The sequence below is a fragment of the Oreochromis niloticus genome, linkage group LG16 (genome assembly GCF_001858045.2).
Source record: "Oreochromis niloticus isolate F11D_XX linkage group LG16, O_niloticus_UMD_NMBU, whole genome shotgun sequence".
In the NCBI taxonomy this organism is placed as follows: Eukaryota; Metazoa; Chordata; class Actinopteri; order Cichliformes; family Cichlidae; genus Oreochromis; species Oreochromis niloticus.
Genome location: NC_031987.2, coordinates 6030074 through 6044083, shown reverse-complemented (window position 1 = coordinate 6044083; position 14010 = coordinate 6030074). Strand labels below are relative to the sequence as shown.

At 41.0% G+C, this 14010-nt stretch overlaps 1 protein-coding gene across 5 annotated transcripts in view; it reads right to left on the bottom strand.

Annotated features, from left to right (window-relative positions):
* slc4a3 (solute carrier family 4 member 3) overlaps window positions 1-14010 on the bottom strand; it is a 65994-nt gene that overhangs the window by 10852 nt on the left and 41132 nt on the right. For all 5 annotated transcript variants that reach the window (XM_013270257.3, XM_013270258.3, XM_003443324.4 and 2 more), the window contains 12 exons: window positions 11255-11438; window positions 10380-10482; window positions 10021-10205; window positions 9602-9821; window positions 6912-7127; window positions 6672-6820; window positions 6378-6572; window positions 6107-6289; window positions 4383-4472; window positions 4107-4273; window positions 3738-3991; window positions 1314-1483 (listed from right to left, as the gene is read on the bottom strand). In XM_013270257.3, coding sequence (XP_013125711.1) covers window positions 1314-1483; window positions 3738-3991; window positions 4107-4273; window positions 4383-4472; window positions 6107-6289; window positions 6378-6572; window positions 6672-6820; window positions 6912-7127; window positions 9602-9821; window positions 10021-10205; window positions 10380-10482; window positions 11255-11438 — 2116 coding nt within the window. The remainder of the gene's footprint in view (window positions 1-1313; window positions 1484-3737; window positions 3992-4106; window positions 4274-4382; window positions 4473-6106; window positions 6290-6377; window positions 6573-6671; window positions 6821-6911; window positions 7128-9601; window positions 9822-10020; window positions 10206-10379; window positions 10483-11254; window positions 11439-14010) is intronic.

Genomic DNA, 14010 nt, shown 5'->3' with positions numbered 1-14010 from the left:
TACATAACAAGATCTAAGTTCTTCTACGTGAGCAATTAGGTTGGAAACAGTGCTGTTTAAAAAAGAGAGAGAGAGAGAGAGCATCTGCGCACTTGAGGACGTACTGTTTAAGTTTCTGGTAAGACATGAAATACAATCCTACTATGTAGTCCCATTGAGAGTGTGTGTTTTCAGGCACTGGTGCTGTGTGTAAATAAAGATCCCACTACATCCCAGTTATAACTGTTTTTTTTTAACATCTAGGTAGTCTGCTGCACATGTAAACACAGCAACTTTAGAAAAAGAAGTTATGTTTTTGATATGAAGGTGTTAAGTTGGTTTGGAGTGATGGGGATGGAGAAGATTAGAGATGTAATGGGACCTTTTTAAGTCTCTGCTTCTCCTCTGTATCAAGCTGACCTGACAATATGGAGCCTCTCTCCATGTAATCTTCCAGATATATCACATGTTGATGTACGAGTTATTTTTTTATTAGACAAACCTCTGAATGTATTCTGTGACCATGGCAGAGAGATAACCCGTCTCTATAAAGATGCAGGCTACTGTCACGGTGCCTGTGCTGTTTGACCGCTTAACAAAGGTAATGAAACTCATAAAGACAGCCTGGCTGTGTGCGCCTTAATTCATTTCAAATTTCAGCAACAATATATTGGGCAAAGGATGTTGAAGATGGAGCTTCATCCAGAGGTCCATGGATGTAGTGAAGGAGGACATGCAGAGGGTTGGTGTGACAGAGGATGATGTGTCTTTTTATAGAAGACTCTCTCGCAAAATTTACAAGGTTTTAGAATACAGCACAACACGACATGACGTAATGCTAAAATCTCTTCAGATTTTTTTTGCTTTAATATTGTATTAAATGTTTTAATTTACAGATGTAAATGGTTTGACACCAGTAATACAAAGAGTAGATAAAACTATGCTATAGTCTGACAGCTGCAGGTGAAATAAGAGGAATGGATGAATTAGTAACCAGATGGCCAGAAAATGAACTGTGCTTTTCCCTCAGCTGTTGAGGTTACTCTCAGATTGGGGTAAAAACTCCAGGAAAAAACTCTTTCAAAACCAGGACTTTAAACCAGAAATCTGGTGTGCATGGTTTTCATTGGGATCTGTCATTATCCACTGTGACGTTGTATTATGTCTCTAACTCTCAGCATCTAATCCTCTGTGTTTTTCTTTTGATTTAACTCAAACACTGAGGACGGACGTCATTTTGGTCCCGCAGTTGTTGCTCTGCTGGCTTTGGTTTCTCCATGTTACCACTCATAATAGAGCAGAGGGCATGTAAACATTGCTATTGCGTGTGCTACCTTGGTGACGTAGATGTGGTCCGGGTGGTGCTTGGCAGGCGTGACCATAAGCGTTATGCGTTCGTACAGCTGGATGCCCGTCAGAGAGGTGACCCCCATGTACAGGAAGATCCCGAAGAGCACAGCCAGAGGGATGAGGCGGAGAATATCTGTCATCACTATGGACATACCTGATGGGCAAACAGGGATTTAAAGGGGGACTTTTAACATGATTTTACTGCATGCGTGCACAATAACTGGCAACTGTGGAGAAAATTATTCATTCAACAAGGGAACGGGAACGGCCCTTAAAAACAAACACGCTGTCGTGCCTTTTATTAGAAACACACTCCCTCTTCAGATGCCTTGGTTAAGATACTCTCAGGGCTAATCCAAACAGTCTTCTTCCTAATCCAAACAGCATTTCACTCAAACAAAAGCTCAACAATCATGATGACTCACCACGCCTGCATACCCAAACTGGATCAAACTAGACTTAAGATTGCTTCGGGAACCCTACCTTAATTGAAACAAGACTTTCAGTCGGCAAAACGCAATGAGTCAGTGGATGAAAAACAATGCTGCAATGTCGGGCACTGCATTTTCACTTTCACAAAATTTTCTACTTGTAGAACGACTGTCTCGGCTCATTTTGAAGACAAACAGAATGAAAAATCATTTTAAGCTGTTGTTGGGCTGAGTCATCCTTCATGAATGTCTAGACATGCAGGAGCTACAGAGCTGCCACTCTTCCAGCGCGTGTTTATTTACCTAGAAATAGCCACTGGTTCAGATTCTTGTTTTATTCCATCTTGAATATTGATCTGATGTAAATTCTGATCGTTACACTTTCCTTACATAGAATGATAAGAAGTATAATTCTGCCAGCCGATTACGTTGTCTCCCCTTTTTAATTCATTTTAGCTTTCTACGTTAATGTTGGCAAACTCTTAAAAAACAACCGGCTTTATATTTTTTTTCTGTAATTGGACAAAATAATTGCGTTTATTTTGACTTTGGAATTAATGTTGCTATACTTACTATGGCAGCAGCCACACAGTGTATGTACAATCATGTGAAAATGGACATTTTCACAGACTCTGTGCAATCCCCTGAAAGACCAAGTGCACCCCATTCAGTATCTTGTAGAGCCATCTTAACATTAAGTAACTTGAAGTAATCTTTTTCTGTCTCACTTTAGAAGAACTTTAGGGTGGATGTAGCTCATTAGGTATAGCAGGTCAACTATTTGAGGATTAATTTATGCACAGTTCTCCTTCCTTAATTTTTTCCTTTTTCAGCCACTCTCTTGTTGATTTATTGCTATAATTTGGATCATTGTTCTGTTGCAAGACCCAATTTCAGCCAGCCTTTAGTTTGGCTTTTGCCACATGTGGCACTGTGCATTATTACCAAACATTATGACTCTACTTCAGTCTCATATGTCCAAAGGACATTGTTCCAGAAGTCCTGTGGTTTGTTCAGATGCAAACTTTGCAAAGCTAAGCACACTATGATCCTTCTTTTTATAGAAAAGAGGCTTTCTCCTAGCAACCCTTTCCAAACAAGCCATACTTGTTCAGTTTTTCTAATTGTGCTGTCATGCACTTTAATATTTATCATGCTAATTGAGACCTGTAGAGTCTGATATATAGCTTTTGGGTTTTCTAACAGTTTCTCTGTGCACTGAAAAATATGAGATCTGGCTGAATATGCTGGTCCGTCCACTCCTGGCGAAAATGTGGCATTGTAGTAACACATCCGAATGCTCCAGACCAGAAAACTGACGGACTGCTGCTTTTATAGAACTGTCCAAACTTGCTAAAGATCAGTTAGTCAAGTGCATTTGATTAGCAGCATCTGGCTACTACTTATCCTCTTAACTCCTCTGAAAGAAGTAATGGTTTAATTAGTTTTTCACAGGACTGCAAAGAGTCTTTCACAAACGTTCATTTCATTTGACTCGGCCACTGGCTTCATTTTCAGACGTTGAGGCTCCATTCTTGTGTTAAAGTACCTTAAAACTGCATTCCTTTTAATGGCCTGCAGTGGGGAGAAAATAACCCAACTCCTCAGCAATTAGGACCTTTTCCTAATGAGTTTATGGACTTAATTGATTATTTGAAATCTTACATAACAGAGCATGATGGTCATTGAGAAAAATGAAATCCCAGTCAAAGTGCTGTAGACGTTCTAAACAACCATCTGTTTAGAAAGTCTGCAAATTGCAGTTTTCTTTACAATACAAAGCAAAGAAATACAAATTTTAATAGATTTCTGAGAAATGTATTCTTTAAAAATATATACAATGTATGCATATCTAAAACAACAGGCTTGATGTCAGGCCTGGCTAACTACAGTTGCTAAGCTATGATCCAAAAAGGAAGGGGGTGTGCTGCATAGTCATTTGGTACTCCCCACTCCCATCCTTGCCTCTCCTCTTACCAACAAGCACAGCCACAAGAAGTCCGGTGAGCCTCTGCTCTTTCACCTCCTGGATCATGGGCTTTTCTCCAGGAGCCGTGGCCTTGCTCATCACTGTGAGCGCGTTAACATGAGTGACAGACCGCACAGTGGCTGCCGTGAGCCATGGCAAGCCAAAAAGTGGGCAGAGGGCACCCAGGATGACAATGAGCAGGAGATCCAGATGGAAGCCAGAGCCTTTAACCAGCCGACGCTCCTTCTTACTGACTATTAATCTAAGATGTTGGAGGAACAAGACGAAAACAATACAATGTTTATTTTAGTAAACATATTTCATGCACATGTAGAGAATGCTTTGCAACTGTATATAATCATGGCGTGCGAACATACGAAGTAATTTGAGTTTCCATGAAAATAAGAATGAACACAAGCAAGGCAGGAACAACAGACGCCCCCATCATCCAAGTAGGGAAGGGCTTCTTGTCACCAAAGGGGCTGATAAACCAACCTCTCTTGTCAGGAGACGTGACAGAAAAACCTGATGGCACATTGAGTTTCTAAAAGAGAGAAAAAAAATCTGATTTTAATACTGAAAAAAATGTATTAGAGCTTTTGAAAATGTCTGCACTTGCTGTGCAGGATTTCTGTGATTAGCAGTGACGCTACCTGTGTGTAAGTGTCAGTAATGGCGTAATCCACCAGTACTGAAACTAAGATTGAGATCGGGATGCCAAAGTCACCGATAATCCTTCTGGCCTGGGGATATCAAAAAACCAAACATTAAATTAAAAGTGAAAATGCATCCCAGATCTCATAGAGAGAAACATCACTTGAGCGTTAAGTCAAAGATTATGAATAAAGAAGTCATGTAGAAGGGAACAACTTACTGTTGAGTGGAAAAATTATGATTTGAATTGCTTTTCATATGAATGAGTATAAATTATATGACTGATCTGCTCTTTTTTCATCAAAACAAACCACTTTAGCTATCAAGACTATCAAGACTACCCAGCAGCAGTTTGTCTGTAAAACAGAAGCTTAAAAACGTATTTGCATCACTGAATAATTGCACATAACCGTGCCAGTGTACAGACAAAGATATTTACGATCTGAAATCACACAGCTGAATAAAAATCCACAGCCTCCCTGCCTCCTCTCATCTTAAGCTATAGTTTACCTTCAAATATAAACTGTGAAGTCTTGATACATGCTCTGTCATCCAGGTACGGAAATGCCAAAAAGTTGATTTTGTTCATCTGGAACAAGTGAGTTATTCAGTCTTAGCTCACTGCAGGTTTTCTCAAACTTATAAATGGTACAGTTGCATAACAGTCATTATGCATTCAACTGAGAATGAAGAATACATTTGTATGACTGACAAAACATTTCTGTCCAGATGGACAGAATCAACCTTCTGACATAAACGCTGAAGTTTTCCACCACTAGGAGTGCTACAGAGCAATGTTTCATATATGGGCCTTGTTCTTTCACAGCATGTCACACATCCCTGCTGAGGTTTGGACACCTTTCCACAATATTTAGTGGTAACAGCATGCAGAAAAACCACAGAGGATGAAGTTTAAACAATACCGGTTTTAACATATACAGTAAAATATGTTTTTATTTAGAAAGTAAATGAAATTTAAATTTCAAGAAGATGTTTCACCTCTCATTCAAGAAGTGTCTTCACTTCTAAAACCAAATGGAAGAGAGTTCCAGAGAGGTATTTAAACCTTAGTGAGGGTTGCTGACCTCACCTGAGCCAAGGTGTGAAAAAAGGTGTGGGTTCTTACCATCACCAGATGTTTCGGCTGAAACCACTGTGACACCTTCCCTCACCCTATCATGAGCATTGTACTTTAGACCCAGCTGCAGCTTCAGACAAATACTGGTTTATCTCAAGGACAAAAGCTCCCAAACACAAGATAACAACACAGTGTATGCTGTGCAGAGCAGCACTGTACTGTAAACCCTCACCTAAAGGGTAAAGGTCACTCTTTCGACAATGTCAATGTTCATTTTGGACTGAGAAGAAAGAGGGCTTGACAGAAGAGTAAATGAAGCCATCTATGTGCCCTGTGTACAACCGTAATTAAACAGAGGCGGTAGGTTATGACACCAACTGTCAGTCACCTACAATGCAGTCTTGAGATCTCTTCCCAAGCGCCTCAACCCCGACTCACAACCTGTGTCAGCTGACCTTAATAGATCATATGATAGGGTGAGGGCAAGGTATCGCAGTGGTTTCACCCTCGTCTCCATGAAACTTAAAGAAGTCCATTCACTTTAGACTTAGACTAGATGTAATAAAAATGCTCTATTGAGTTCATTTATATTCTCATGAGAAGTATGATATGATTTGTTTGAAAGGGTTAAAGGAAGTTTATTACCTTGCCACCTAAAAACCGGCTGTTTCGAAACTTCCTGAGAAAGAATGCAACAAAGAAAGTACCCATCATGAGCACCAGAGATAGAAGAGCAGTGTTAGGCTGGTTGTATATGGGACCATCCAAATTTTGAGACCCACTGGCGTCAGTGGGATACACTGCCATCAGTGGATGTTCCTTAAAAACCTGAAAGAAAAAAAAAAAAAGAGTAAATCTATATAGTGTGACTGATTTTATTAGCGTTTGCAGGACTGATTACTGTTTAAATTCTTACCTTGATGAGCTTAGAGAAAGTTTCATAGATGAAGATGAGGGAGATGAGGAAAGCGAAAATCTCCTGTGTAAAAGGTGAGATGTAGCGGACAAGGAAGCTACCCTCTGCTGCCACAATCACCAGGACGATGAAGATGAGCCAGAAGCCGATCCACACTCGACCAGTCAGGTACTCAAAGTTGTAGACCTGACAGAACTGAGTGAGAGGACAGATTAATCACCTGACAAGAGAAAAAGTACATGGTATGATATGAAGAGGGAGGCTTTGTGTTGTCATTGTCTTGTTAAAAGTCACCTTATAGAAGGCCTCTTCAAACACCAGTAAGGGTCCAGAGAAGCCGGTGATGAGAAGGGGTTGTCCAGCAAACAGTGAGAATATAACTCCGATAGTTGCAGTGGAAACAATGAGTTCAGTCACTCCCATCATGCCCTCTGTTTTCTCTCCTGTATGCAGAAGTAGCCACACAGAGATAGACAAATTAGATGCAGTACATCAAAGAATATGGACTACATCTTTTAAGTAAGTTTTGATTACCCAGGAGGCCTCCAAAGGTAATAGTGGGTGACAGTGCGGCAAAATAGATGAAGATGACAGCAGCAATGCACTGCATGTCCAGGGCGTCTTTTAAGTCGCTCACATATTGCGGGTAACGCCTGCGGATGTCGTGGATCAAACCTCCAAACGGCATTCCTGAGCGCTTTAATGGATCCACTTCCTGTTCTCCCTCCTCCTCCTCCTCAGGACTCACCTCTGTGGGCATTCATACAGGCATCACAGCATGAACAAACATCCACGGACCATCCATGAATAAAAACAATAAACCACTGCAGTTCTTCAACTGGCCACTTAACGTTACCTCCAAAAAGGAGTCATTTCTTTTTGACCCTCATTTTAAAATGTCCAACTTTATAGTAGAAACAAACGTCTCCTTTATAACAGCTGTACAGGGGGTAAATTATGTGCTTTATCTTCCATCTTAAATTTTATTGCTGCTTTTTTTTTTTTTTTACAAATATTAGTAGCATTACTGCTGTGACAGACCAGTGGGTGCTAAAATACGTAGCGATTGATGCTAGCTGTTTATGAGGCGTCACCTCTGCTAGTTACTGATGTGGACCTTTTGACCATATTTATGCTGCCAGTTGCTTTTGGAGAAGGCCATCCAAGAAGTCCAGCTTTTGTAAGCAAAATTCTAGTATTTTGTTTGGTTGTTAGTTAGCTTGTATTGGTTTCTGTCTATATAGTCTATGCACATTCCTTGCTAACAAAGCTTTTTAGCATTTAGCTGATAACTTAACGATTCATTTGCTCTTCCAAATACAGGGTGGGCCATTTATATGGATACACCGTAATAAAATGGGAATGGTTGGTGATATTAAAGTCCTGTTTGTAGCACATTAGTATATGTGAGGGGGCAAACTCCTCAAGATGGGTGGTGACCATGGTGGCCATTTAGAAGTCGGCCATCTTGGATACAACTTTTGTTTTTTCAACAGGAAGAGGGCCATGTGACACATCAAACATATTGGTAATGTCACAAGAAAAACAATGGTGTGCTTGGTTTCAGCGTAACTGTATTCTTTCATCAGTTATTTACAAGTTTCTCTTTGTTCACAGCCATTGACATGTCGAAGAGGTTAACACGTGAGGAGCGGATCGAAATTGTGTTGATATCTGGTGAACGCAGTAACCAGGTCATTGCAGCAGATTTCAATGCAAGACACCCTACAAGACCACCCATCTCTCATGCTACAGTTAGCAAACTGCTTGCTAAGTTTCGTGAAACTGGTTCAGTGTTGGATTTGCCAAAATGTGGACGCAAGAAAACTGTCACTAATGAAGAAACATCAGTGGCTGTCCTAGCTTCATTCAGTAAGAGCCCACAGCGTAGCACTCGCCGCATGTCACTTGAGAGTGGCATTAGTCGAACATCCCTTCGGCGGATATTAGCTACTCACAAATGGCACCCTTACAAACTCCAGCTACTGCAGCATCTCAACGAGGATGACCCAGATCAGTGCACAGAATTTGCAGAATGGGCAAAACAAAAATTGGAACAGGACCCTCAGTTCACGCAGAAGATTTTGTTCAGTGATGAGGCAAACTTATGTGAATGGTGAAGTTAACAAACAAAACCACCGCTATTGGTCTCACACTAACCCACATTGGATGGATCCCTCCAAGACTGTTGGAACAACAGGTGGTATATGGGGTACAACGATAGTGGGTCCATTCTTCATCAATGGAAACCTCAAGGCCACTGGATATTTGAAATTGCTACATGATGATGTGTTTCCCTCTTTATGCACTGAAGCTGGCACGTTCCCTGAGTTTTTCCAGCAAGATGGTGCACCACCACATTATGGGTGCCAGGTCCGAGCATTCCTAGATGAACGGTTTCCTGGAAAGTGGATTGATCGTCGTGGGCCAGTTGAATGGCCCCCAAGGTCTCCCGATCTGACCCCCTTAGACTTTTATCTTTGGGGTCATCTGAAGGCAATTGTCTATGGTGTGAAGATACGAGATGTGCAGCACCTGAAACTACGGATACTGGATGCCTGTGCTGGCATTTCTCCTGCAGTGTTGCTATCAGTGTGTGAAGAGTGGGAGAAGAGGGTTGCATTGACAATCCAACACAATGGGCAGCACATTGAACACATTTTATAAGTGGTCAGAAACTTGTAAATAACTGATGAAAGAATAAAGTTACGTTGAAACCAAGCACACCATTGTTTTTCTTGTGACATTACCAATAAGTCTGAGGTGTCACGTGGCCCTCTTCCTATTGGAAAAACAAAAGTTGTATCCAAGATGGCCGACTTCTAAATGGCCACCATGGTCACCACCCATCTTGAGGAGTTTTCCCCCTCATATATACTAATGTGCCACAAACAGGACTTTAATATCACCAACCATTCCCATTTTATTACAGTGTATCCATATAAATGGCCCACCCTGTATAATAATTTCTTCCTCCAAAAAACAAGGTAGTGAATGAATTTTATATTTTTTCTATTTACAATAGATTCCATGAAAACACCAGAACTTCCAGAAGAGAACAGACATGAGAATAGATTAGACATGTTTCTTCTGTTGATAGTCTCTGTTGATTTGAGCCCTAATACACAAGTCTCAAGTGTCCAAGGGTCTAGTTGTTCACTGAAGTTTCCCAGCCTTTTCTGAACCAGTGCTGACTGGAACAATTCAAGTACATTATTTTTTACCTTTGATTTCTGACTCTACTCCAATTAAGGAGCTGTGCTTCTTTAGCTCTCTTTCCTTTCTCTTCCGCAGCATCTGCTTCTGGAAGTCAGCCACTGTCTTCAGGAGGTCTTTTCCCTCCACGTCTGATGGTGGAATCACGATGCTGTAGTCCAGGAATTCATTGATGCCATTCAGGAGGTCTTGTCTGTCATCAGCAAAGTAGGCAACCTCATGGAAGTTCTAATCCAGAACAGAATTGGATAGCCATGACAGAAAAGGCAGGATAATTAGAAATCTGTGTGACTTGTCCAATTTTAACCCCCACTTTCTATCACTGGAAAGATATTCTAGGATTCAAAACTATTTTGGTCTAGCAGATTATCATTATTAGTAAAAAAATGACACACCTTAGAGCCTTAGAATGAGATTTGGAGGCTACCTTGTCTGACATGAGAGTGGAGAAAGAACGTCCAATTTCATGATAGTCCATGTTGGACTGACTGGGCCCGAGAAGGACGAAAATAAATCGAACAGGGACGGGAACCTCAAGCACGGACTCCAGAAGGACTGCCTCGCTCAGCCTGACAAAGGCCATAGCCGGCTGCTCCAGAAATTCAACACAACCTTACAGAAAAGGACAAAATAAAGAAATAAAAAACCTGCTTACTGATTTGATGTACATCACAAGAAAAATATTGAGAGTGGCAGTTTGTGAGGCACAGCCAAATCAAGAAATTAACATTATTCTCCCAGTGGTTTATAAAAACAGAGAAGAAAAACTCTGTCCCCAAAGCTTACCAACTAAAACAATGACAGCCTCAGCGTCTTTGGGAATCTTGGCGAGAAGTTTTATAGATCTGGCTGTGGCTGGATGAGTCTCCGGCAGAGGGTGGAGAGATTTCTTGGAGGAAGAACAGTACAAAGATTACCCACATTACTGGCTAGCCAGGGTGATGTGATATAACAGAGAACTGCGCTAATAATGTGACATTATTCTTACATTTGTGGGTATCAACAGTCACATCTCATTTCAAACCATTTTTTATGCCTGAAAAATATTTTTTTAATAGGCTGGTTTAAATTTGCCAACATTTTAAGCTGAGGGGGAACATTAAGTTTTCACAGCTAATATATCAAGATGCTTTAACCAGAAGCACCTGTAGGCTGACTAAGAACTTAACTCAACACATGTGGCGCAGGGAGGCCTGCGTTCTCCAACTTCAAGAACTACCTACATGACCTCTGACCTTGTTAAGAAGCATCTCAAATGCCAAAGTGAGAGCCAAGGGCCTCACATCAGGAATTTTGTGTAACCATGTTCAAAATCTGTGCTCACTGTGTGCTTCTTAGAACTTAATGCAAACCGTAAACTAAAACAAGACAGCTCAGCGTCCCTTTAATCTCCGTCCACTTAGATAGCTGAGTCCAATTACCCCGGTGGGATCTTGTCAGAGCTACTTAATCACTCACTTTGGCTTTGGTAGAGCCAATTTAACGCGCTGTCTGCCTGCACTGTTTCAACGACGTCACATTGTTTCATCGCCGAGACCCCATATTTCTCAGATCTCTGTCAGGAGCCTCTTAAAAATCAAATGAGCTGTGTAAATGACGTTAACTACAGAAACACTGACAAACGTGTAACACATTAAAAAGAGAGAGAAGAGAAAACTTACAAACAGGCTAACAAAAACGTCTTGTTTGGGATCGTACACGGGTCCTTTGTGTTCGTGGTGCTCATCGTGCTCTTCGGACACCAATGGCTGGTTGGTGTCGTGGACGTGGTTGTGGTTGAAGCTGCCATGAAGACTGCCCGATGAGTGGTGGCGATGAAAACGAGTTTTGTGATCGCTTAGATGGCTGCAAAAAACAAAACAAAAAAATACAAAGTATAAAAAGTGAATTTCCAGTTACTCCTGCAGTATGAGTGCAGTGACACTTTCACTAAACTCCAAAAGATGTTAATGTGATTAAAGTTAACGTCACAATATTAAACAGCAATGAGCATCTTAACATGGAGGCTTTTGCAAATGAGCAGAACACACAAAAGCACAACCAAGGTTGTAAAGGAGATTAGGGTCACAGTTTATGAAGCAAAAGAGCAGATCCTAATGATGGTGTAAGCAACCAACACCTGTCCACTCATTTCATTTGAATCCCAAAAGTCCATCTCATGTGAGAGCCATAAAAAGGGCTAAGAGATCACCAAAGTTGTTGTCATATACATTCTTATTTTGAAATGCCAGTTGCAGTTGTTATCTCGTCCATAGATATGGCCAGCAACTGCCATCCTATACTGCCTGCAAGGAAAAGTCTCCACAGTGATAGAAAACTGGAGGCCATGGACACAGAGACATTGACATGGGGATTTCAGGTCCGATCTCCAACACTTGAACTTATGCAGACTCATACTTGTGGTGGTAGATAATAGACTACTGGTGTACACCCAACCAAGTAACTTTTTAATGCCTAAATTTAACCAGACAGTAAATGAAAACAAAAGTCAGCGAGTTAAAGTGACTGGCCAAGAAAGTTACCATCAAAAGGAGGGGGTCGAACTCGAGATGAAGGTTATGGGATTATGCTACCGACAACTCACCCAACTGTGCTTACTTTTGTTGCTGCTTTAGAACGGAAACACATTTCTGTCAACAAGGCGGCACCTCCAAAATCAAATAAAGTGTTAACTGCCCGAGCCTGCTCGTAGCTGGAGACAGCCACCGACTGGCGAAACCAAATGATAAGGGTCATTCAGGGGAATAAGAACAACGAAAATAGTCTGAACCAAATTTGGTGCCAGTCCAGTCTTGTAAATGTCAACATTTTTCACCGGCTGAAGTCCACGACATTAATAAATACCTACGTGAACTTTCACAAGACCTGAAATTCCAGTGGGTGCTTCTGTAAGCAGTTTTTCAAAGGTAAGAATCAGAAATATAATCTTAACTCAAAGCCTCCAGAAGGTGCAGCTGCTTTTACTATTATTTTATAACTACTGTTTTCAAGGCCAAAAATATCCATGCTCAATTGCCTAATGCTAAGGACAGCTTAATCATTTTTAAGTGGGCTGCAGAATTACCTGGATTTTAGAAATGCTCAAAACAGCTGTGCTTCTTATTCACCTAATCCATCTTTTGTTCATTTAATGTGTTGACCATCTTTACCTCATGCGGCTGCAGTGGAGCTCATAAATTTTACAAAAGTCATCAGCAAAATCTTTCCAAATTTAAACCGTTTTGCAGGTCGAGCTAATCAGAAAGCAGTTTCAGGAAAATCTGAGTTGACACATTAACGTGATATTTGCATTACGGTATCAATAAAAGAGCCAGAGACTGACCTTTGTAGCCCTTATTTTCTCTGCTTTCTTTGCGTGTGATGTTAAGCACATTTCACCCCACTTAAAGATGAGTTTTTAAGCATGTCAAACTGGCCAAGTTTCATTACATCACTGTTCAGTCCACTGGTGACATCACCTCACTCATTAGGCCCACATGGTCCAATAAGACTGCGCTTAAATTGGAAGAGACAGCGCCCCAAGACAAAAGAACGAAGTGTGACACTGAAGTCAATTGCACACAAAACGTTTCCAAAGGATCCTTAAAGTGGTCTGAGTAAGCGATGAGCTAAATCCTAGCAGCACCTCAGTGTGATTTTATTCCACGTCATAAATCTGATCTTTTAGCCTAGCGATGACTCTAATGACGGAGTGTTCTTTTCCCTGTGGAAGCAGCCAGTGACATGCTGGGAATTTATGTGAAAAGGCAGTGAAATATGGAACAAACACATGAAGGCCTGCTGCTAAGAACGTCCACTGGCCTGCTTCTTCTGAGTGCATCTGCTGTGGCTCTTTGTTAGCATGTGTGCAAAATATGTCCCTTGCACACGGGTGAAAAACAGTAAATGTTGCCACGGTTAAATTTATGATATTTTATTTTTCGCTATAATCCATGGGTCTAACCAAGGTCACCACACCATTATCCAGGAGAGATTGTTCTTCAAATCCAGGCTGTACCATTCTGCCTTAAAAAAACAAGGGGAACCTGGCAGGACTGAGGTTCTATGCAGTCAGGAGAAAAAGGGGACATTCTGAGCTCCTTGTAAAGTATAACAATAACAGGCGTGAGGGGAAATTTATTCCTGACAGTTCTGTCAACACTAGTTGACAAAACTGTCTCACTCCAAGTTCAAAAGTTGTTCTGGACCGAGGCAGCGCTTGTCTTCCTTATCTTATTTTCTATACTACTTCCACCTAAGTACAAAAGCATCATTTTAGGAAAGCAAAAGTCACAGGAGCTCTTGAGTTAAATGTCATAAGCTGCAGAACAGAATTTAGAGTCGTTTCTATAAATATTAATCAGAGGCTTTGTGAGTAAGATGGCAACATTGTATGTACTTCTGACAGGCAGGGCTCGTCTTTCCTCTGGTAATTTAG